This window comes from Acanthochromis polyacanthus, chromosome 21, assembly GCF_021347895.1.
Source record: "Acanthochromis polyacanthus isolate Apoly-LR-REF ecotype Palm Island chromosome 21, KAUST_Apoly_ChrSc, whole genome shotgun sequence".
Classification (NCBI taxonomy): domain Eukaryota; kingdom Metazoa; phylum Chordata; class Actinopteri; family Pomacentridae; genus Acanthochromis; species Acanthochromis polyacanthus.
This window is the reverse complement of record NC_067133.1, coordinates 2,254,535-2,280,512: the sequence shown is the minus strand read 5'-3', so window position 1 is coordinate 2,280,512 and position 25,978 is coordinate 2,254,535. Positions and strand designations below refer to the sequence as shown.

Genomic DNA, 25,978 nt, shown 5'->3' with positions numbered 1-25,978 from the left:
TTTGAGTAAAGTATCTCCGAAGTCTGGCACTGACTTCTCCAATTACACCTCTTTTACGTCTAAATGTCTCCACAGAAGGCAGTTTGACTTACTTTTGGCTATTTCAAGAGCGTAAAAGAAGTCCGGCTGTCTTCCACTGAGGCATTAAAATTACCATGACTTGGGTGACAGAGATTCTAGACAGACAACTCTTTTAATGATCTATTATAAAGGTGTGGGTGACCCAGAATCTTCTTATATGGTCTGTCCTTGAAACAAGCATTTCTTCTAAGAAGTAGTCTTTTTGACATAGTTTTTGGTGTCTATCATTCTATTGTTCTGTTTTTCTATCTATCTATCTATCTATCTATCTATCTATCTATCTATCTATCTATCTATCTATCTATCTATCTATCTATCTATCTATCTATCTATCTATCTATCTAGAGCTGCACACAGACATCTGCAGTAAGGTTCAAGCAGACGCTTATTGGTTTGGGTGGATGATGAAATGCATGTCATGCATATCCTAGCAGCCACACGGAAACCATGAGGTGACCTTAAGGCTGGTGTTATATTTTCCATTTTATAAGGATGACGGTGTGCATACTTGGTCGTAGTGTGCATGCATGGAGTACTTTAACATGACCCATGTGCATTTATGCAGCACAGATTTTCAGCTTGGACACCTGTGGACAATAAAAGTTGTATGAAGCCAGTGTTATAGCTTTTACATCTGCAAGTATGTGAAAGTCCATGTCTGAAAAAATCCACACAGACCCTGCACATATATTTGTGTGCAGCCAAAATTTGTGTCCACAGGGAACGACGCTACGCTGCAGTGGCAATAGTGTACATGCTTGGCAGTGGTGTGCACGCCTTGATACAACATACTGCATACTGGCACGTGTCAACAGGGCAGTTATTGACGTCAGAGGGTTGCTTGCCACTTCCCAGCATTAGTCGTCGAATAGGCGACAGATGACTGGCATATGCTCTCCTACAGTAAACCATGACGGACTGCACCTTCTGCAAACACTGGCTTCACCTGATTGAACAAACACTCCAGGTGTAAGCTGTCTGCTCCTGGATTTCAAACTGGACCAGCATGGTGGCTCATTTGCTAATCTCTCAGCATAATGTCCATCCATCCATTATCTATACACCGCTTAATCCTCATTAGAGCCGCAGGGGGCTGGAGTCTATCCCAGCTGACTTAAAGCAAAGGCAGGGTACACCTTGGACAAGTCGCCAGTCTATCACAGGGCTACACATAGAGGCAACACCTACGATTTAGAGTTACCAATTAACCTGAGCATATTTTTGGACTGTGGGAGGAAGCTGGAGGCAACCCAGGCATGTACAGGGAAAACATCAAACTCCATGTCGAAAGATCCTAGGAAGGTGGGGACGCAAACTAGGGATCTTCTAACCAACAAGCAAAAGCAAAATGTGTTCTCTATAAACATATTTGGCAATGCAGCTGTTGGATCTGTCTTCACTTAAGACTAATTTTAAAAGTTTTTCTGGAGGTCTGGTGGGTGGACGCACTTGATTCGTATAAAGTGACCAACACCTCAACTTTATGGGCATGCGGAGTGGCCAAGAGTACATCATGACACCACCAGAGAGCATTGCATAAGTGCTTAAATACAGTAGATGATGTCTGGGAAACACTGAAATGACAGATTCTGTTGACGCATGCTGTACAGAGTCAGCCAAAATAACACGTACACACATCAGGAAAAGAAAAAACTTGCATAAATGCTTAATTTGCATATGTACTTCTATACATATAGATGCCTCTTTAGAAGTTTGATCAAATTACAATGACACTGTGTATTGTTGTACGATGTTTTTTCCCAACAGATGGCATTACCCTCATGGATGTAGCATCAACAAGTGACGTCTACCACATAACATAAATGTCTGGAAGCCAATGGCCACCACTTTGAACACCTCTTGTATTAATCTCGTGATGTCTTAATAAATTTGGTATTGAAATATTTATACAAGTTTTTCTTTTCTTGATATGTGTAAACATTATTTTGGCTGACTGTATATATGGAATGGAGTCTCTCATGGAATAGAAAAGTAGTATAAGAGCTATATCTATGTGTGTATGTGCACATCTACAACAGAGTATTATCAAGGCTACAACCATTTTAAGACAGGAAGGGATTAATATTACACACAGTCTACAAATTTTGATACACAGAGATAAGTTTTGAGTCTGTAAATCAACAATGTATGCTCATTGATAATCACTGTGTGATAAAACACACACACATTTCTGGCATGCTGGCTTCTGGAATGATTAACTATCAGGTTAACCCTTGTGTTGTCCTGCGGGCCAAAATTTACCCATTTTAAAGTTTGAAAATTTGGGGGGGAAAAAAACCCTTTTCACAGTGAAACTTCTGATGTCCACATTTTCAACATTTTAGGGAAATCTTTCAACATTTTTTTGGTGGAAAAAAAATAAATGTTAAAAATGTTTGTTAAGAACATTCACATAAAATCAACCAAAATCCAGCAAATGTTCTTAAAGAAAATATTAGAAGTTGACTTTAGATATTTTTTGGATTTTTTAAAAATATTTTTACTCATTTTTGGAAAATATTTACAAGAATTTTCTTGCCAAATTTGGGGAATTTTTAAAAAAAACTTTTAAGGGAAACTTTTAAGGAATTATTGGAATTTTTCTTCTTAAAGGTTTTGCACATTTTCAAAAATTTGGGAATTTTTTTTGCTGATTTTTTTTTTTTTTTTTTTTTTTACAGACAAGGAAATAATATTTTTGGTGCCTGTAAATGAAGACAGCAGGAAGGTTAAGACGTAAAAAAAAATAACCCACAGTCCTCTCCCCTTTAGGTATCCACTCCGCTGCAGCAGATCATCATTAATCATATTGCAATGTGGCCTTTGTTTCCTCGTGGGTGTAGCCCCGTGTGGCGGGGGGCGTGTGCACGCGGGGGCGGGTACGTGCCGACGTCACACGGCTCTGTCTTCACTGTCAACGCCAAAATAAAACGAGTAAAAACTTTTTCGTGTCGGACTCGTAAGGTTACAAACACATGGCAGCTGGGGCTACGGGGCTGGAAGGGGAGCCGTTGTTCTCCCGGCTGTAATGGTTGTTCGAGCCGGGCTCTGTGCGCCTAGCAGAGGAGGCTGTTGTTTTCTCTCTCTTTCCTGGGGTCTCACGGGGAGAGCCAGCGGGCTGGAGCAGTTTAGCCGACTTGCTAGCTTAACGTCAAGTTGGAAGAAAGTGGAGAAGACGCCGGCCAGACGGGAGCTTAACCGCCTACACAGACCTATGCGACGGACAGCAGGTAACACAGCTCACTCCAGCACACCTAACACAATGCGGGCTAACGCTTGGTTGTCTTTCTCTCCCAACAGTTTAGACGTTTTTCTTCAGTCTGCTGCCTGCCCATGTCTTTCTGTCTGTCTGTCTTTCTGTGGCAGCGACGTAGCTCCGCGTTACTGAGCAACTTTGCCGTTTAAATCCAAAAGGTTCAGACTTTGGCCGCTGGCTCGGCTTGTTCCAACTCGTCCAACACCTGCCTGCTTTGTACTGGGTGGCGGAAAGAAGCAGTGTTGCACTGTGATAATATCCAACGTCGTTCCCATTAGCTGTCTGCGGTGCTTTATTTGTACCTCCACCGCTCAGCACAGTGGACTTCCCAAGGAGCGGATCGCTGCTGCCACATACGTGCTCCACTTGTGAAGGTGGCTTTTGTGTCGGCTTTTTAAATAACGGGACGTTATTTTATTTATCAGCATTCATGTCATGATCCAACCTGCCTGTGCAGATCGGTGTGATCAAGGATTGCGCCTTTGAACGGAGCGAGTCAGACCGATTGGTGTGGTGTAGCAATGCGGTACACAGGGTTTAGATTTCCAAACGAACAGGGGTTGGTGGAGGTGGGCGGTGGGGGGGAAATTGAACCGCTATTATTTATGTTTTGGTCGATATGTCACGGGGTCACGATTTGCTGACAGCAGCAGGATAGTCCGGCGGAACAAGGTCAAACGTGGAAGGCAGGGAGCAGCTCTCCTGTCCGGTGCTGTCAACCGCAGTGAGGAGGCTGCCTCTCTCTCTCCCCCCACGGGGCAGCATGAACCAGCCTGCCAGGTGAAGAATGACAATGAATTATTCAGGCACATGCTGCATATGATCAAACCAGGAATGTGCAGAGCTACTCCTGCTGCTGCTGGGGACAATAGGAGTCTCTCAGGGTGGTTGTGGTTCCTCTCAACAAGAATGGCCTGCCTCAGCTTCCCTTCTTGATCATGCCAGATTTTTTAGAGAATGGAGCTCAGATGAGTAGGAGTTTGCACTTCTCGCAGTAGTGGCATCCTGTCCATTCTGATGTGTTTTGAAGTTTATTCCACCCTTGCTCCTGAAGCCGGAGTGGAAAATTGTTCAGAAGATTACCTCTGGTGGCTCCGAGCAAAGCTGTAATCTTCGTGGCAGCATTTAAATTGATGGGTTTTTTTGCTTGTGGCACTTTGTCCTGAGGTGCTTTTGTTTTCCTCAGTAGCTCGTGCTTGTGCTCCCTTTCCTCCTGCTTTTGCTGGACAGTACGTATGCACGACATTGGGCATTTTAAAGTAAAAATAGAACTTAATGTCGGGTACATGCCTGCAGTGTCATGTGCTGCACGGAGGAGGCTAAACTACTTAGGCCGCCTTGCAAACAGGATGATTTGGCAAAAATATATGGCTGCATTATATTGTTGTGCCACTCAGTAGTAATCTTGGCTTTGTGCAATACAATTTGTGACTAATAAGTACTTTCATAAACAGCTTGCTTTGTTTTCTGTGGTTAAATCCATGTTGCAGGGCATTCGTCAGACCAGAGTCCAGACCAACGCTGGCACAGTATGTGGCAATAGCTGATGTTACTATAGAGCAAGTGAGAGGTCAGTATGATAATACACAGTAGTATCCAGTTTTCTCTGTGACCTTCTTTTTGAGCTCAGGTACATTGGGAATTGTGCTGTAATTGCAGTTTTATAAGGTGAACGGGGTGAAGCGAAGAAACAAAATCAGCCGATGATTTTTGCGGGCAGTAAATAAATAATGGGAACAAGGAAGGCTGAGAAGTTGCTAGTACTGTCAGGGGTTTTTTTAGTGCAAGTTGATGACTCCATGTTTTGTCTATCAGATTAAGTAAACCAGGTTAAGAGTCAGATAGTTGTTGAGCCAATCCTGTAACTTCCTGTGGGGCAGAACGGAGTCTGAAGATTTAGTTCTGTAGCATCAGCAAGTGTGGAAAACTGATAAGATAACTGCCTGAGCGGTAACATCAGCCTGTAATGAATGAGGACTCAGGGTTTGATTTCTTTTCTGTTTTCATTTGGTTCGTTCTTGTGTCCGTCTTCACTGATAACCTGTGATTTGTCAGCCTGAGTGAAAGCAAACAGATCTCTTCAGCCGGTCTCTAATGTACACAGTTTGTGTTAATTAGTTTGCTTGAGGTTTAGTTTTGCTTCGCCGTTTAAGCAATGAAGAATCAAACCAAATACCACAGACATGCAGCTGATTCAAACGCACATACAGGAATAATAAAGAGTATTGTTCAGGTAAAATAGAGCATAAACACTTCTTATGAGCTGAACCTGTTGCTTCATCGTGAAAATCCTCTTTTCTTTCCTTGCTCAGGCTTTGTTTTCGTCTTAGGGATTTTTTGTGTGTGTCCTAAACAACTCGCTGTAATCTTCTTGCAAAAATGCATAATAATGGAGACCTTGTGCTGCAAATCTTAACGCTCTGCTACATACATAGTCACCTCTAGAAAGTTTGCATCTATTTCTGCTTGTCTTTTCTTTCCCTCTGATGCCCTTAACCTAACTCTTCTGCCTCTCATGTGTTGTTCATCCTCTCTTCCCCTTCTATGCCCTGCTTGGCTAAAGCTCTCATGTCACTTACATTAGACAGCCCTCGTCTTCGGCTTATTTTTTTTTCCTCCCTACTGTCTCTTTCTCTTTCTTCTTTCCTCTGCTGACCGGATGAACCACTCAGGATCCCGCTTCACCCTCTCACCACCGCTGCCACTTCAGTTTCTCTTCTGCTGTTGCCCAGGATGACTGACAGTCATCGATTGAACCTGTCCATGTGTATCACTCTCCCTGTATCTCTTTCCCCCGGCCTCCTTGTGTTTAGGTAAGTGATGGAGACGAGAGAGTTGAGCGTGGTAGCTGGCAGCTTCGTGGGATTCCAGCTTTTCTTCTCAGTGGCCAGCCCGCGGCTCTCCTCCGCCTTCGCACCGGGTTATGGACGACTGCCTCCAGCGAAGCTCACCGAGTGGAACTCCAGGTGTGTTACAGGAAACTCTGCTCTCCCACCATGCACAGACGTCTTCTTGTCCATCCTGTAAATGTGTTTTCATCTACGTGGAAGCCGGAGCTGGACCTTTTCCCCACACGTATTGGGTGGTGCATACTTCACTCTGATTCAACAGTTTGACTTTTACTGTACAGTTATTCAAAAAGAATGAACCGATTTCATTTCACAATATTTTAATAAAGAAAAGCAATAGAAAAATCCAGCTAAGTCGCAGGTATTCTAATCACAATCAACTTTTATTTCCTGTCTTCTGACATTAATGCAGTAAGAGAATTCCTCCCAAACGTGTATCAGCATATCACCATCCACTGAGTCGATCGCTGTTGTTATTCAATGTCATTTGATGACCTTAAACATCAAATAAAAGTTGATTGTGAGTAGAATACTTGTGACTTGGCTGGAGTTTTTTTATTGCTTTTCATTATTAAAATATTGCGTAATGAAATCGGTTCATTATTTTTTGAATAACCCTGTATATTCGTGAAAAATGCGCATTAATAAAATTATACCAAAAACCCACCGAGACTAGGCCTGCAACTAATGATTATTTTTAGGGATGTTCGATGATATCGGCCCACCAATATCATTGACCCGATATTGGCGTACAAATACAGTATCGATCAATATCATTATTGGTTTTTTGCCGATAAATAATGCCTGGATTTTGTTGGGATTTACTGGACTGATAGAGGAAGGGAGAGAGGGAGAGTGTGAACTGTTATTTGAGACAATTTTTTTTAAAAAAAGGCGTACATGTGGCATTTTTTCCGTAACTCAAGTTGAGGTAGTTTTCTGATTTTGCGCAGACAATGTTTACATTTGGAAAGCCTTGCTGCATTTCAGAATGCATCCAATGGAGCCTCACAAAAAAATCAGACATGATGCGTTAATTCCATGACAGGAGATATGTTTAATGTGACCTAAAATTAGCTGAATAGCCCACATATATCAGTATCGGTTGATATCGGAATCGGAAATTGAGAGTTGGTCGATATCGACACATCGTTTGTTGGCAAAAAAAAGCCAATATCGGGCATCCCTAATTTTTTTCTTTGTAGGTTAATCATTTGATAATGTCTCAATAAATTGATTAGTTTGCTCTGGGAAATGGTGGAAAATGGTAAAAAAACGTTCATCAGTGTTTCCAAAAGTCCAACACAACAAATGTTTTGTTTTGTCCACGACCTAAAGATATCCTGGAGGATGGGAACCTGAAGATATTTTCAGAAGCTGGAGGAGATTGGAGAACGTCTACTTTCTTCTTACAAAATTACTCGGACCCATTAATCTATTATTGAAATACACTACCAGTCAAAAGTTTGGACACACCTTCTCATTCAGTGCTTTTTATTTATTTGTATTATTTTCTACATTGTCGATTGATACTTTTTTGCTTACAGCATAATTCCATATGTATTCTTTTATAGTCTTGATGTCTTTAGTATTAATCTACAATGTATAAAATAATTAAATAGAAACCATTGAATGAGAAGGTGTCTCCAAACTTGTGACTTGTTACCAGATCATTTAAAGGTCCCATATTGTGTCCACTTTCAGCAAATTAATCAAAGTGTCACATGTTCCCACATTCAAGTTTTTCATGTTAAAATGCTGCAAATATGGTTCATTTCATCGTGACTGTATAACCCCCGGTTTTAGGGATTTTCTAAACTAGCTGTTTAGCTCTAAACATGACAAAATGCTGCTCTTCCCACTCCCTTCCAGAAGAACACACAGTCTGGAGCTGTCAGCCACAGTTTAAGCTGGACGGCTATTGGTTGCGTGTATAGCACCTGGTTTGAATTCTTACTGGCTCGTAGTTGAGGGGGAGACTTGAGGAATGGCAGAAGCAAATATCTTCATTTCTTGTCAGCTTTTTTTTTTTTTTTTAATCCTCCAACTTTACAACAAACACAAAACACGCTAAAAATTGAGTTTTAGTAGTCGACAACACTTACTGAGAATGCTGCTGTTGTATACATGCTGACCAGACTGACCTCTGTTTGGCCAGCATGAGTGTTTTTGGTGATGCTTTTCTTTGACATGGACCCTGATGAGCCTCAGGCCAACTCATCCTTCTGCACGACTACAGCTGTGCTCTAAACGGCTGGTGGAGCACAGAGTGGTTTAAAGTTTCAAGCAGAAACCTCGGGGGTGAAGTTCAGAGGGCAATAATTTGTACTTGCGTAACGCCTTTCACTGACTATGTCGTACATGTTCTCTCCCTCTCATCTGTTTGTCGTCCACCAGTACTCCAAGATAACCCTTCTTTCATTGAGCCGGAGTTTACATTCGCCTGTTTGTTCGTAATTGAAAGAATGGAGTGCATTGACCAAGGAGCCCAAAACAAGTCAAAGGCAAAGCACTGATGGTTCACTTTAGAGTGGTCCAGTGTTGCATAACAGCCGGCTCTTCAGTATGTCAGTGTGTTGTTTATGTAACCACAACTTAAGTGCAAGGAGAGGAGGGAGAAAGCATTTCCAAAGAAAGAGCAGTCTACGGTTGACAAAGCAGCATAAACTACAAGACTAATGTTACGGTCCCTTTCAGTCTGTCTGCCTCGTGTTTTCTTTGTATTGTCTGCCCTCTTCCCACTAATTGTTCATCCCTTTGTTGTTATGAATATAAGTAGTCACTTTTCTTTATAATAAGAACCAGAGGGAGGCTGCGGGATTTATAGCGTATCCTACACAGATGGCTAAATTGGCAATCGGGTTCACAAACTTCATAGTTAGATACTTCATATTAGACTCGTATAGTAGTCTGTCTGGCAGGCCGGTTTGGGCCAGCGCTCATTCCTGCAGCTGGACAGGGACTGCTGTGCACCAGAGGTTGTACAGTGACGGTGGAGAAACTGATTCTGGTGGAGGGGAGATAAGAGCCACTGGAGCTCTGGAGTATCTCTTCAGTGGTCCAGATAACCACTCCAAAGGTCAGGGTGATGCTGTCCAAGGTCCGATAAAAAGAATTTACACTCACTTGGACACGGAGGACAAAACGGATGTAATTACGTACTGTATGCAAGCATGAACACACACGTAATAAAACAGACTAAAAATGACTTCCAGTGACTGACCGTAGAGCTATTAATCTGTCATCACGGTTACCGATTTGATCTGATCTGTGTGTGTGTCCGTCCACAGGTTGGTGTCTACCGTGCACGCCTTGATTGTGGGCTTGTTCTGTTTGTACATCCTGTGGTTCGATGATGTGGTCAACGCCAACCCTGTCTGGTGAGTGGAACAGAAAGAAAAGCTAATTCGTTAACGGCATACCCGTCACTGTCCATCACTGTTGTAGTACCGGTGAAATGCGACGAGACAGTTTGTAAATAAGGATGTTGTGAGAACTGATATCTCATTATTAAATCAATACCAGCGTTTTAAAATCATAATGGAATCTGTTTTTTTTGTGCAAAAACTGCTGAAAATACCGCTACTTTAGTTTGTGGTTTCTCCGGGATAGCATTAGCAATTACAGATCTGCTGTGGAAAAAACAACTTAAATGTCGTGTATGGAGATATGGGTTTTAGTTGACTATCGGGGACCAGTTAAAGACGAGCAAAATTCAGAATGCAAACGGCGTAAAGTTTGAAACGAGTGTGGAAGCCCCTCAAACTGATCTAAGCAGCTCAAAGACAGACATCCAGATCTGAAGACAGAATTGAAGCTCAGAGTTTCTTTGTATTTACAATGTCTTGTTGCAGTGTTCACATCCTAAAATGTTACTGTCTGTGAACTGTAGCAGCTGAATTTGTTGTAACAGTGTTCCACACGCAACTTTGACAAAGGCTGGCAGTAGTTTGACGCTACCAGTCAAAAGTTTTCATGTTTTTTCTTTATTCTCATGACTATTGACATTGTAGATTGTCACTGAAGGCATCAAAGCTGATTGGATGATTGGTTCTTGTCATAATATGGATTATGGACAACACAACTGATGGTCCCAGCCCCATTAAGAAGGCAAGAATTTCCACAAGTGAACCTTGACAAGGCACACCTGTGAAGTGAAAAACATTTCAGGAGACTACCTCATAAAGCTCATGGAGAGAAGAAGAGTGTGCAAAGGATGGCTGTTTTGAAGAATCTAAAATACAAAACACTTAATTCACATGTTTTGTTTTGTTTTTTTTGCTACATGATTCCATATGTGTTCATTCATGGTTTCGATTAGCCTAGCCACGCTAGACAACCCACGGCAACGAATTTAATTCTCTGCCAGGGTGGGTCTAGTTACCCTCCATAAGGCTCGAGGCTGGATTCTCCTAAAACTGGCCGGACCAATCACCATGAAGTGTAGAGTCAGAAGGTGGGCGTAACGAAGTGACGACAGAGGCGTGACGATTCTGACAGAAACAACCGGCGCACAATAAACAGTTATCTTTAGACTCGGCTTTGGCCACAGCCCTTAAAGATTTGAAGCTAAAATTCAACTTGAAAGATAAACAAAGGACGGCACTGAAGTGTTTCATTGAGAAGAAAGACGTATTTGGACTTATGCCGACGGGATATGGCAAATCCTTAATATACCAGTTGGCTCCGCTGGTTGGGAAGCTAATGGGACTTAGCCACAATCCGCCGGTGCTCTCGGAACTACGTCAGCCTATTCGTTGCGTTGATTGGTTGTATACCTACCCAATTGCTGCAGAGTGATTTGATAGACAACCTTTTAGCCCGCCTCCCTCCCTGTCGAGCTTCCCTAGACCTTTGTGCCGTCAGAAACATGGGTATAGCGTGGCTAGGCTCGGTTTCGATGCCTTCAGTGAGAATCTACAGTGTAATTTATTAGTCATGAAAATAAAGAGAAACCATTAACTGGAAAGACGTGTCCAAACTTTTGACTGGTCGTCAGTGTGATCTGGGTGCTGCTGATAATGTGAGCAGGCTACATATATCTGTGTGTGTGTTTGCAGAAGCTTCTGTGGTTTTTCTAATGATCTGTTCACAACTTTAGCGTGAGGAGGATGTAAGGCAGGAAAGACAAACACACACAAAGCTGACCCTATCTAAAGCTTTTCCTACAAAAGATGTCAAAAAACTCACATCAAAGTCCTCACAAAGAAACTGGAAGAGTGAGTTTTAGAGCACAGTGCTGTTTGTTTTAATATACTTGAAGGCTACATTCAGCTCGTATATTGTTTGTAACGGGGCTATTTATTATTTGCATGTTTTCATAATATACCAGGCAACTGTGTGCTGCAGTAAAAAACATGTTGTGCTACATAAAGTGTGTTGACTGCTATATTTTTTTGCTGTTTGCTTTATCAAACTTGACATAAAGAATCATAGAATTCCACTGGTACCAACTTTCAAATTTCTGGTATCATGTCGTCCCTATTTGTAAGAATCAACTCATATATATATATATACACTACAAAACAGTATATTGTTTTGTTTACTCGCTTTAAAAGGCAAAATGATGATATTTGTCATTTAGGCAGGATAAAACCAAAGCGGTGTGAATGCTCAGGGCGCTTTTAGGAGAAACCCGTGTTCTCGCATCTGCCTTTTCAAACTGGCAGCCTCAACTAGCTCGCATGGGAAGGATATAAACGCACGAAGGAGCGATGATGGGACGTAGGGATTTGTGAAGAATCGTCAGGGTTGGTAGGTAATACCTTTTGGAGTGACAAAGATGGCGCTCCCCTTTATCAGAAAGAAAGTGGGAAGGCAAGAGGATGGATCCAGCGTGTCAGAGGAGTCTCCAGAGATTTGTAGATTCAGTGGATTTAGCCTTTGATTTTTGTCTTCACTGTCTTCTCTCTGTTTCTGTCTTCCACTCTCTCTGCTACTGCTGACTGTGTTGTTTGCGTCAGTGAGTCCTGAAAAAGAGTCATGCTAATTTCTCTCCCTATTTCCAATATCTCAATCAGTCTTCTGAAACATTTTCGCTCTCTTTCGTTTCCCTCTCTCCGCCCCTGTATTCTTACAACACTTCCTCCTCTTCTCTCTCCTCTTTTCCCTTCTGTTTCGCTTCCTCTTTGGCTGTCTAGCGGACTAGAATCTCACCAACAAGACTCCTTTTCACAGCAAACAACAGCAGCCTAGTCTTCTGCCCAACCCCCTTCCCCTCGCCTCCCCCGTACCAGCAGCCCTCGTGAGCCCCCCCCCCGCCTCTCGCTGTCCGTTGTACCCCCACATTTCTGGCTGTCGAATCGAAGCAGCACACCTCCCTCGCTTTTATCTGTCTGTCGGCTCTAGCCGGCTTCGCTGATGGAGCAAAAAAAAAAACGGGGAGAGAAAAGAAAGTAGGGGTGGTTAGGGGGTAGTCTAGAGGGAGGGAGGGTAGAGCGGGTGAAGGATGGGGGCTTCTCTGCCTCCTCCTGCTACCAATCTTCATCTGCTGAGTGTTCAGGTGCTCCATATCTGAGCCCTCCTGTCCAACACTCTTTGTCTTTGAACAGTTTTCGGGACAGGACTTTTTTCTGTCACATAATTTCCCCCTCAGGAGAAGTCGATTCTTTTTTTGAAGCAGTTTCTGTCTTGGCCTTTTCAATCTTATTCCCTCACCTTTTTTGTTGAATTTCTCACCCCGTCATCTTCACCCAGCAGTACCGTAATGCTTTAAAGCTCGTCTCGTTGCAACACGGAGTGGTGCAAGCTTTAATTCTCCAGTCAATCTGATTGTATTACAGCATCATTAAGACCCGTCACACAGCGGCATTGTTCCCTCTGTGCTGTTCTCAGTAGCGCTTGAGTGGCCAGAGCCGCACTGTTCGGCCCGGCATTGTTTTCAGCTGCTGCTCAGCCTCTTTCAGGGTGTCACTCCGGCTGGCAGCGCGGCCCTCGGCTCTTATCATAATCCATTCACTTAACAAGCACCGTGTCTGACGGCCTGGCGTCTGCGCCATTTCTTGATTAGCTTATCTGGAGTTGAACTTCACATGTGCACAGCGCTGTGAGAGGAGTACAGGACTAGGTTTCAGGGTTGAGTTAATCTGAGGTCAACCTGGTGGAAATGTGTTATGTAACTTATTATCCCACCTTCCACGTTGACACTGAAGACAGTGAATGTCACACAAGAACATTTTCATTATCTTATCTTAACCCTCCTGTTGTCCTCATTGACAGGCACCAAAAAATATTGTTTCCTTGTCTGAAAAAAAGTCAAATTCAGCCAAAAAAAATCCCTAAATTTCTGAAAATTTGCAAAAACTTCTGGAAGAAAATGCCAGTAATTCCTTAAGTTTCTCTCAAAAGTTTTATTTTTAAAAAATCCCTCAAATTTGGCAAGAAACTTCTTCCAAAAAAAAATCCTAAAAATGTCTAAGTTAAACTTCTAATATTTTCTTTAAGAACATTCACAAAAAAATCAACCAAAATCCAGTGAAATTCGCTGGATTTTGGTTGATTTTTTGTGTGTGTGTGTGTGAATGTTCTTAAGAAACATTTTTAACATTTTTTTCCCCACTAAAAAATTGAAAGATTTCCCAAAAATGTTGAAAATGTGGACATCAGAATTTTCACTGTGAATTTTCTTTTCTTTCCACATTTTCAAACTTTAGACGGGTCAGTTTTGACTCGCAGGACGACACAAGGGTTAAAAATCTCATACTCTTCTTTGGGCTCTTCACTTGATTCACTGGATTGAGAAAGCTCACTTAACTGTAAATGTGTCATAAATTGCTCACTTGAACTTGACGCTTGCCATCTGTTCATGAGTAGGTGAGAGTGTTTATGAGCATTTATCATCAGCATAGTTGACACCCACAAATACTATATGATTTGCTCCATTTGTGTGCAGGTTTGATTCACAAAACAGGGTTTTTCATGGCTCAGATTGGGCCTTTAGCGGGGTGACTATGCAAAACAATAATCATGATCAGTTTGTGTGCAGTAAACAATATGCATCTGCTACCATATTTGATAGAAATTTGTGCATTTTCATGACATTTTCCATCATTTCATGAACAAAAATATCTATTACGCTTGAGTAACTGAATCATTCTGGTGTATGTGATCTTACTTCGAAATTCTTCAATGCAGTAAAAAACAGACTGCAATGTACCCCAGAAGCTAAAAATATGACTTTCATGCCACAAAGCTGAAATTGTCGCTGTTAGAAATCAGCTGACTTGTAGGAGTTACAGCGGGGGGGGGCTTGTGAAAACGTGGTGGTGACAGATGAGGTCGGATAGCCAAACGGGTCTTAGTAAAGGTGCCTGTGTCAAACTGTGGGATGTAAATGTAAGATATGCCGGGTTATGTAGCAGAAAGAGCCTGCTAAAACATAGTGCTAGGATTTAAGGACAAAAAATATGAACCTCTGCAGGGCTGTTCCCAAAGACTGTATGTAAAAGATGGAAGTAGCTTTGTTATGTCTGGTTTTAAAAGGGCAAAACGACGATGGCCAAATTCAAAATTAAAGACTTAAAAACGGTAGAAGTGACGTTGCAGTTGCTGCATCCATTTTTTATATACAATCTTTGGTTTGTCCTCCATAATTTTGGTTTCTGTGTCTGTACTTTGCCCCTTAACTTCATTCAGATGTGTTTATGTAGTAGCCAGTGTATTCAGTGACTTTAGATGTTTTATTCTGAGTAGTTTGTAGACCTACATGTAGACGTAACGGTCGGCTTTTGGTGAACGTAACATGCGTCAGATCACGCATGATATTTAGATGAGAACAGTCGAAGGTGTACAGCTGTTGCAGAGATGAATGACAGATGTCGCACTCTCGCGTGAAACAAAGACGTTCCACTGAACAACCCGCATGAAGACGAAGGCGATTATTTTCCTACACGCTACTGAATCGCAACTATGATGCTAAAATATTAACGCTCATAAAATTTTAAAAGCCAAAGTAAACTGGCAAACCGCGATGCACACGAAGCCGACATGGCTAACTGGATATGAACTTTGTATTAAAGTTTTAGTTTGTCTCATCCAGTTTTGTTAACTCTGGAGATTCAGATTCCAGGCTTATCATCTGTAAAAAGAAAAGTTATATGTTTTTAATAACAGGCCACAAAGTTTAAGCATGAAGGAAGTGGTGAAATTCTGTTAAATATCTTATCCTCTGTGGGACTGAATTCCAGCCTCTTAGCCGTACATTAAGAAAAGACTATGGGTTTCTGTACATTTCATAAATGGAAGTTGGATCACACTAATACGATTATGGAGAATACTTTGGACTCTGAGACGGCAGCCTGGAGACTCTCCCACTATCACACTATCACTTAGGTTGGGTGTTATCAAACCTGATATTTGCTCGGTGCATTTCTGTCTGAGTGCAGCTGGTAAAGTGATACAGCTGGTCGGTTAACAGGGGGAGCGCTCCATGCGAAACAAACATTAGATGAGATTCATAAAGAAACCGAATGCATCATCGACAGCATGACCAAGCTGCTGAGAAATTGCTGATTAAGTTATGGACGAAGTTGCTTGTTCGAGATGCCTCAAGCGATGAAAGAAAAGAAGCATTTATGTCGCATGCCTATAATGCAGTGGGAACATTTTCATATGTACGCAAAGTACTTGGAGCGACTTATTATGGAAATTGTGGTTGAAATATGTCGGATAAACTTTGCCCGTGGTGATCCCAGGGTGATGCCGTGGATAAGTCGAGCTGTCGTACAGTAGCTTGTGTGTGCGTGTTTATACTAAACGTGTGTCGGGAGGTCTTGTTACACGAGCGGTCAGCCAGTCATTTGCTACACGATACCTGTGACTGATACCAGAATCGGATGTCCATTGAAGCAGGGACACCTCCATTGTTATTTTGAACAGAGGTTATTTGCAAGGACACCTAACGGTCACCGGAGCAGGTCGGGGCTTTCTGTTCGTTGGCCGACTGATTCCTGTTTATTCAGAGATGCTGTCAAAGTAGGGAAACAAACGCAGCCGGTAATGGAGGCTCCTCCTTCTCAGAGAGCCGTTTGTCATGTTACGGACTCACCATAAAAACAGTTCTTCTTCAGCCTTATCAACATGCTGTTCTTTCTAATCAAGACCTCACCACATACAGCAAGCTCATTAACGTTACCCAATCAACCTTGAGTGACCTTTCCGCATGATTCGTGATTAGCGTGTTAGCCGTGTTATGTTAATTAGTCCGCAAAATGACATCACGTTTTCTTTGCAGAAGTCGATTATCGATCAGAGGAGGACTTTTTTCTAGAATGCTAACCAGCTTCCACCCTCTGGCTTGTCTGCCTTGAATGTGATAGACTTACAGCCGTGTTGAAAGCGCTGTTACACCGTGTTCTTTGCTGTTCCCACAGGGGTGACCCCTATCTTGTCAAACTAAATGTAGCCATAACCTGTGGCTACCTCCTTTACGGTGAGTCTGCTTTTTGTTTTCCCTTTAATTCTTGTTTGGTGTTTTTTCTCACACACAAACTGTGATAATCATTTTATTTCCTGTAAACACACAAGTCAAAGGACGAGGAGGTAGAAATGTAAAGAGCTCCTTCCTTGTCAACTAATTTAGCCCTCCCAGTTCATGTCATGGTATTTATTGGAAAAAATGTTGTGAAGTTAATGGGACCTCACAAAATCCTAAAGCTCGATTACAAAAATGTGTGGCAGAGCTGTTGTGCTGCGTTGCATAGATCAAAGAATTATACTTGGGTCGATCTATAAATGAGGTACTTTTGGAGTCCTTCCATACATTGTCATAAAAAGTAAAACAACTAATGTTTTGCATGCTTATTCCATAATTATTTATTATGGAAACAATCACTTATCAATAAAAAATGACCGGATATCACTAAAATGTCAACTAAATAATCATCCCAATTTAATAACAACCACCTTCTAATTAGCTAAACAATAATAAAATGAGTTTATTCAGAATTTGTCTTTATGGAGTTCTTCTTATTAAGTTGAGATAATCATGACAGATATTGCTTTTTTGGCGATATATCAAATTTAATATGGAAAATAACTAACCGTATCTGTGTCTGAGAAATTCCTCATGACAAAAACTCCTCTCCAGGAAGTGTGTTAATTCCAGATCACATGACCTGCTCCACATGATGTCATTTCCTCCTGAAGAAAAGACTGGAAAGACTCCAAGGCTTTCTGAGTTATTTCATATAAATATAAAGCAGTCAACAGGTTTACTACAATATCTTTATAAATAACTTTTAATTTAAATTGTATATATAATATTTAGAAGAATCTTTGTGTAAAAATGCCATGTGGTGTTTGCTTATAGGTTGATTTTAGGCCTGAAAACAGCAAAAATGTCGACTATGATGCAGAAAGTCCCACAATTATATATATTGGCTCACTTATAGAATTATATGATTAGAGTGGCTGGTAAGTGAAAGTATTGCAGAGATTAAAAACAAACCTTGAAGTCAGCACAGTACAAATACACGCAGTACCTAGAAAACAAACAAATCACTGGATGCAGTGTTAAAGTCAATAAAAGTAATAAGTAATCATTTAATAAGCTATTAAGTGATTAAGCAGTAATATACTCTGTTATCATAATTAACTCGTTACAATATAAAAGTTGGATTGCTGTTGCAGTAAAGTGAATTTTAAATAATCTTTCAGAAATGTGCAGTCAGAATATCTTTAAAGGTCTCTGCTCAGAAGCAACGTTTAGCAAGATCTGTGGAAATTAGTTTTCCAAGCAGGACCAGTTACCTTCCAAAATTTGGGTGCAGCAAAATGAAATGGAGTGCAGATTTACTTTTTTTTCAAATTATTGTTCAGTGCTCATTTGGTTACAGTAAAATATTCAGCTACAACTGTTTAGTTGCAAATTACTGTCAGGGTTTTGAGGATTTTCTGCATAAATTTCAACCCAATCCAATCAAAATTAAAAGATTAATGAGGCCGAGGAGGAATCGCTGTCAGGACTTAGCTTTGAAAATGTGTAGCTAAAAAACTGTGGAACAGAGCTGTGAGATTTTACAAGATCACCTGAACTTAATGGCAGATTTCATAGGATCTTCTTTTAGGAAATTTCAGCGGATGAACTGGGAGGGCAAAGTGAGCTGGCCTAAAGGCAGCGCTGGTCGTTTTCGCTGCCACTTTAAAAGGTCTATTTTCACTTTGATATGTAGATTTACAGCTGCACTAATAAAATGAAATGCTACAAAATGAATCGCACAGTCAATTTCATGTTCATGGGTATTTTTTCATCCCATGTACATTAGAACTGCCACGTTGTCTTCCACAATATTCTGTGTGTTCTCTCTCTTTTATTTTCAGATTCAATTCTGGTGCGTTTGGTGATTTACAGTGTTTATTATTAATTATATAATGTACAAAGTTTTGGATTCAATGCATTACCAACAGTGAATGAGTCTACACTGAAGTGAATAATAGGAATCAGAAATTCCTGTTCGTGGAGCCTCTAAATTCTGCTCTCACTGGTTTGGAAATTAAAGGGTGTGACTCCAGTTAAGATGTCAGATTACATGATTTGTCTGCCCTAATGTTTTATGTATTGTATCAAAAAATAGCAGCACAGCGGCACCAAACTGATGGTTCCTTGCTCTTCTTTATCATTGGTGAAGCCGCTCTTTTGTTGCCTTTAAAAAACCAATGAACAGGATCATTCTTTTCGACCAGGGGTGTCAAACATATGGCCTGCGTGCCAAAACCGGCCCACCAGAGGGTCCAGTCTGGCCCGTGGGATGACTTTGCAAAGTGTAAAATTTACAGAGAAGGGGCAACCCATTAATAAGGGCTGTAGTCCCCTGATGCTGCGGTCATGAGTTCAAAGCCAGCTCATGGTTTTTTGCTGCAGATCCTTCCTCAATTCTTCTTCCCACTCTTTTGCCTCTCTGTCTTGAAAAAGGCCCCAAAAAAAAGCCCTTAAAAAGATTGAAAAAAGTTACTGACATCAACTGCAAACTGTAAATTTGCATATAGGTAAAAAAAAAAAAGACCTTGACAAGTTGTTTTGATCACAAAGTAAAATACTAGATTGTTCCGTTCCAGATAGCTGCGACTGAATGTTGTGTTCCTGTCGATAAACTGTGATCTGTAAGTTGTAATGTGTAAATGATAAACTGAGGCAGAATGCTGTTGAAATTTAACTTGTTTTTCTGAAGAAATTCCAGGTTGTTCATGATGTTTTGTAGGAAGATGTGAACACTTTCAGAATGTACTTTGTTGCACTAAAACAAAGGGAAACACGAGGAGTTGTGGTTGTTTATAGGTTATTGTGCTGTGATTTTACTGGTCAATGAGGTCAGACTGGGCTGAATGTGGAACTAAAATGAGTCTCACACCCCTGTCTTAGACTTTAATGCCACCTGTGTGACCACAATGTTTGCCTCTTCTCTAGACCTCGTGCTGCTAGCATGTAACTGGAGCACGATGGGAGACAGCTTTTTTGTCTGCCACCACTTGGCGGCGCTCTACGCCTATGGATATGTGTTGGTGAGTCTGTCATTGTTCAAATCCCAGCATGGACATAGGTTTATTATTATATTATATTCACTGTTCCTCCTGTTTTGTGTCATTCTGCTGCCTGAGTTTCTGATAATCTGTGCATTCGGTCCTTACAGACACGTGGCGTGCTTCCCTACTTTGCCAATTTTCGTCTCATTTCAGAATTATCCACGCCGTTTGTGAACCAAAGGTGAGTCATTCTCTATTAGTCAGCACTTTTCCCAGGATTCACATCACACTCATTTGACTTTTCTTTCTCACAATTTCTTTCCAGGTGGTTCTTCGAGGCATTAAAGTACCCCCGCTCACACCGGTTGGTGGTGCTGAACGGCGTTGCCATGTCGGTAGTGTTCTTTCTCGTGCGCATCGCCGTCATGCCGTCCTACTGGGCCAGTGTTTTCGCCACTTTCGGCACTCCAGAGTTCGATCGGCTGGGTTTGGGCGCTCAGGTGGCCTGGATCACCTCCTGCATCGCCCTGGATATCTTGAACACTATCTGGATGTATAAGATCACCCGCGGCTGCTACAAAGTCCTGACCGGGAGAGGAGGGCGAAAGGCGAAGGAAGGGGCGGAGGCGTCGTCTTCCTCGGACAAGAAGCACGTCAACAACCACACAGACTGAAGAGATTTAGAGCAGAAAGGAAATGAAGACAGAGACCTGAGCAGGGAGGGAGGCTGGACACCCAGGAACCTCACAGCCTCTCTCTTTTGCTGCAGCCTCGACGTCCCTCCCACACCCACCCTCAGTCTCTGCCCTTGATCTCCTTGAAGTCGGATAGCAGACCGGGCAAAGAGTTCTCAGGTTCTGACCCCGACACGGTACGAGGAGACTGCTCTTTGACTCAATCAAGCACCAGCGCTCGCAGCCTCAGTGTTCTCACTGACTGATTAGCATCCTGCTGTGTGATAGCTTTCAGACGACAAGGTACAGCTCACAAGCACACTTTTACCGCCATCTGTTACTCTCCTCTTCTGTCACTACTCACCATTCCTCTGTCACCTCCTCTTAGTCCACTTCAGCCAAAGCCCAATCCTCTGAAGTGCCTGTGAAACACAGGAAAGCAATAACAGTGGAGGAGTAGGATCACTAACAGAGTTTAGCCCCTTCAGAAGATCTCCCTCATTGTCACCCCCCGAACCCCTCTCGCTCATTCTGCACCCACACCTGAGGAGACGTTGCCTACAGAGGGAAGAACTCTCACATCCGACCCATACAGTGTTTGTGAATCTATAGGGCTCTTGTCTTAAACTCATCAAACCTCACAAAAAGAGACAGAAAAACACCATAATGCCTCTTCTACAGTATCACCTGCTGTGGCCTCCTTGTAACAAGTGGCGCCTACCTATATCACCAGCCATGCCCCTCCAACCTCTTTATAATTTGGATTTTTTTTAATTCAAAACACCAAGAATATGCATGCAGGGGAGAGACAGACACACTCTCCAGCATCCTTAGCTTCTCACAGGACGGCTTTGTGTTGTCAGTATTCATCGTGGTGGCATCACTGTGTTTTTTTTGTTTGTTTGTTAGTCGTCTAAGATGGTCTGTAGTAATTTCAGTAGTCTATCTTTCATTGCAAACCTCTGCCTCACTGGGTAGGACTCCACTGTCCAACTTGAACGTTTTTGTTCTACCTCTGCCTTACAAAGACGCTGTCAGTCGACTCCTCGTGAGTTAATCTGTTGGGTTTTTTCTTCTTTTCACTGTAAAAAAACGTGACTTTATGCTTCAAAACATGATCCATTGTGATATCACTGGCTCAGAGGTACTTCTCCCTCCCCTCGTCCTCTTCCCTGTAGCCGTCTTCAGAGCTTATTCCAGCCAATGCAGTGAAACAGAGCAGCATCACTTTCCTCACAAACTCTGTCCAAGTCGGCGCAGTCTGGCTTCTTCTTCCATGTTTCTCCTCTGTTCTCGGTGACTCGGAGAACCTAATTGATGGAGGGAGTAGGAAAAGTTCACACGCGTGCTCCACTTCTTTTCATTTTTTCTTCTTTCCTCAAACTTGCACATGCACAGGTAGCGTGCAATCAAAACACTGTATTTGGTGCCCTTTTAAAACGCCAACGTGGTGCTCGTCCTTTTGCAGAATGTCAGCGATGGGAATGCTAGCAATATGCCTTTTTTTTTTTTTTTTTAAATTCTCTATCGAATAATCGGATTCGTTTGGATGTGCCCGACATGTGATAACGATACGCTGTCGAAAAGCAACGTGGCAATCTGCATGTTTGTTTTTATTTTTCTGTATAAACTGTAAATCATCACTGTAGAGCATGGTAAGGTTGACATATTTCTGTGATGCCTTAGAGAATAGTAGATGAGCAACATCTAAATATTAATTGCATTAATCCAATGCTAAAAAAGGGGTTTGTCTTCCAAAAATGTTTCTCCCTCTCAGAGCATACTCAAAGCATGGACGTGTAGTATTTTGGATTATTTCCTCCTCTCCCTGCATGTCTGTACAGTATATTCACATACAGGAGCTATGCAGGCGCCTCCTGCACACTGTATGTCTAACTCACTAAATGTTAACACATTCTCTGTACGCCAGTCGGCTTTACGTAGTTTCACAAACTCATCACTTCTTCTTGTCGTACAGTCTGCCATCGGCGGACTCTAATAACTACATAGCTGATACCAAGACGGACAGAAACACAGGAGGCGGCTCAGGTTTGCCTCACATGTAGAAATAGATGACCAGGAATGAGATCTACAAAGAAGACGTTCGTACTTGCAGGTTTACTCGTGTTTCTGCCAGAGAACTCCATCAGTTTAGCATCACACTCTCATAACGCTGTCAGACTCTTACTGGACGGTTTTTAAATGGGCATTAATTTGTATTTCCATTTTTGCTTTGCTGTAGTGGGATCGCACATAGATCAGAGGTGTCAAACTCGTTTTAGTTCAGGTTCCACATTCACCCCATTTTGATCTTCAGTGGCCAGTAACATCACAACATGTTAGCCTATACACAACGACAACTCCAAATTTTTCCTTTGTTTTAGCACAAAAATGGTACGTTTTGAAAGTGTGCGCATTTAAGGAGTCATCTTTTTACAAAACATCATGAACATCCTGAAATTCTGAAATTTCTTAAGAGAAATAAGTTCAGTTTCCACAGTATGCCTCATTTTACTAGTTACACATTACAACCTACAAATCATAGGAACACAGCATTTAGTCACAGCTATCTGGAACTGAATGACATAGTGTTTTACTTTATGATCAAAATGACAAAAGTCAGACAAAAAAAGACAAAATGCAACAAAAACAAGACAAAACATTGCAAAAACGAGACGCAAAACAACAAAAAAATAGGTAAATGACACGAAAAAAAAGACAAAAAATTACACAAAAAGTTACAAAGCGACAAAAAATGGACAAACAACACAAGCGAGACAAAACGACACGATGAAAACGGGACAAAAAAACTACACAAATGACAAAAACAAGAAACAAAATGACGACAAAAACAAGAAACAAAATGACGACAAAAACAAGAAACAAAATGACGACAAAAGTCAGACAAATAACAAAAAGAAGACAAAATAGTACAAAATGACAAAAGAACCATGGAAAATATAGATCTATAAATTATTTTAAATTTATAGTTTTACAAAATTACAGTTTGCAGTTAATGTCTTCTCTGTAATTTCTACACTTTACAAAGTCGTCCTGCGGGCCGGATTGGACCCTCTGGAGGACCGCTTTTGGCCCACGGGCCTCATGTTTGACACCGCTGACATAGATCAAGTGTGCAGGACGCAACAAGGAGTCAAACAGTGGAAAACCTCATGAAAATATGGCGTTTTTATTTGTGTCATCATGACTTCACAAAAATTAGATGTTTACGTCTCTGCGGCGGAAGTCTCAGCGGTTCCCAAAATGGGGGTTAGGACCTTCTCAGAGGTCACCAGACGCTGAGTAGGACCACAAAAAGATTTCCAGAAATTATGTAAAATAGAAAATGTGTATTCTGGCCATTAAACTTCATAATTGTTGCAAGAAGATAAAAAACTAGTAGTTGTGGCTGAACAATTAGTCAGTTTTCAAATCAAAATCACAAAATCCTGCAAATTAAGACAAACATTTTTCAGTCCGTCTGATCCATAGTTTAAACTGTTGTCAGTGCTTTATATAAATTCCTGGCGTCTCATGTAGTGACGCTCCATCATTAAGCTTCACTTTTAAAAAAAAAATATTAAAAATCAAACTCTTCTAACTTCAAACATCCATTTTTGTTGTGTTTGTTTAAATTCTCTCCTACGGCTTAGTGCAGCTGTTTTTTCCACATTTACAGACTTTGGCGTGCTGGACTGGTGGAGTTTGTGCGTTTGTGGCCGAACAGATCGTTAAAATAGTGTGAGAATGCGTGGGTCGGTGCCGTCACTGTGGAAATCTAAAGCACACTCCCTGTGGAGCCGTTACTGTGATCTTCTGTGTTTCTGTCTGTCGCCACAAAAGGAGGGGCTACAGTATCTTGTGCCTTTTACATAAACGGTGGATGTGATGCAGTGAGATTTGGATTAGCATGAACTTTCTAATGTAATATCAAGTGATTATCTCCTCTGTATTCCTTGCGTATACTCTGTGTATATATTTTTATAACCTGCCTGCACAATGATTAATCCGGCCAAGTATTATAATCCAAAGCTGATCCCTCCTGGGGGAGCCTGTTTTGTGTTGAGTTTTTGTGCTCTCCTGAGTAGAGGGGTGTGTCTCTGAATGTCGTGATGGGTTATTTAGTGGCATTAGGATGATCTCACATTTGTCCGAGGTGTTGAGAAATGGAAATCAAACTATATTTTTTTGACGTAAACTCTATAAGCTATACAGGTAGTCGACGGGAAGGCTAACATCTCATTTCTCTGGCCTCCTAAACTCGAAGCTGTGAATATTCAGAGCGTGGGAGACTTTGCTGAGCCCGATGCACTTCTCATAGCGGCGTCCTGTGCTTCCTGGTTGTCTTTGAGTTTAGACCGAGACCGCGCCGTTGGCGAAGGTCTCACGCACAAAGTAGAAAGTACACATCTAAGAAGTACGTGGCCTGGTTGTCTGCAGACTGGACAGACAGAGTTTTTGTACTCGTCAGGGTTTTCTACAGAGTATATTTCCAGAGCAGGTATCTGTGCTCGATCTCACACCCTGGGGCTGTTTGGAAATTGACAGTAGAGTTAATGTTGAGTTTCATTTGGCTGCTATTAAAAGGCCGTGATCTGTACTAAGTATTGTATCAGGTTAGAACAACCTCATGGCCCCTTCTCTTTGGGGAGGCTTGTTCATTTTATTTAAATATATATCAAAAAGGTATATATGAGTCACCTTACTGTCCTTCCATGTGATCAAAGTATTGACCTGTTATAGGTACAATATTAACAAAGCTGCACCTGAATTTGGTTTTCAAACCATGTATTTTACTCGTCCGCTTAAGAGTACACATGGTACTTATAGGCAGCAGTAATTTCTGCCCCGTTTTCTAAATTCAAATTTGATCCTATGTGTACAATGAACTCTAATCAGCAGAATCTGAAAGATGACAGCATTATTATTATAATGGGTAAAAAATGATAATCAAATGACTTACCAGTTTCTTTTTTGTTGTTGTTTTCCTGTGAATGACTGGCCAGTGTGGCTTCTTCTCTTCCTTCCCTTCTTCTTTCTCTTTTTGACTTTTAATGCAATGCAATTTCTTGTTATGATCTTGTTCTGTTGTTGTTGTTGTTTTTTTCTGGAGATTTTAATGTGAAGCAGCCTACACTACTCACAGCCCTCGGGGGGTTCTTGTCTGAGCGTTACCTTTGTGGCTCGGACTGTCGTCGTCTACAATGACCACTACTAATGATCACGTAATTGTAGTGCTGAAAGCCCAGACTTACTTGAAAGTGTTGTTCTTCAATAAAGTTGAAGACGAGAGAAAGTTGATGGTGGACTCTTATTGCGACCCAAATGCCGAGTCTTTATTCTAACAATGATACTTTCAGGTTTGCAGAACATACTAACAGAAGCAATAAAACCTTAATAAGCAATACCATGATGACATCACGTTAAAGTTAAGTCTAAAAATGGCTTTATAAAGTGACTCTTCAAGCCGTATCTCCTCAGGCAGGTTGTTCTGAGGCTGAGGCGTCCTGACAGCAACAACACTGTCACCTCATATTTAAGCATCGACTTTGGAACAGCTAGAAGAAGAAGAACCTATGAATCGAAGGATGTGAACCAGCTCATAAGGAGTCAACATTTCTGCTGTGTAGCTTGTGACCCAGATGTGAAATCTTAAAATC

The 25,978-nt window shown here is 41.5% G+C and overlaps 1 protein-coding gene across 3 annotated transcripts; it reads left to right on the top strand.

Moving 5' to 3' along the window:
• Positions 1–2,944: 2,944 nt before the first annotated feature.
• Positions 2,945–25,619, top strand: tlcd4b (TLC domain containing 4b). Of its 3 annotated transcripts, none has more exons than XM_022196449.2 (8): positions 2,945–3,311; positions 4,828–4,907; positions 6,151–6,303; positions 9,477–9,566; positions 16,557–16,615; positions 19,589–19,683; positions 19,812–19,885; positions 19,970–25,619. In XM_022196449.2, the coding sequence occupies exons 3-8, from the start codon at positions 6,158–6,160 to the stop codon at positions 20,316–20,318; spliced, it is 813 nt and encodes a 270-aa protein (XP_022052141.2). In that variant the 5' UTR covers positions 2,945–3,311; positions 4,828–4,907; positions 6,151–6,157; the 3' UTR covers positions 20,319–25,619. The 3 variants fall into 3 exon arrangements, with proteins under 3 accessions (XP_022052141.2, XP_022052140.2, XP_022052142.2); XM_022196450.2 differs by lacking the exon at positions 2,945–3,311 and adding an exon at positions 3,927–4,117; XM_022196448.2 differs by lacking the exon at positions 4,828–4,907 and having other exon boundaries at positions 2,948–3,311.
• Positions 25,620–25,978: the final 359 nt, after the last annotated feature.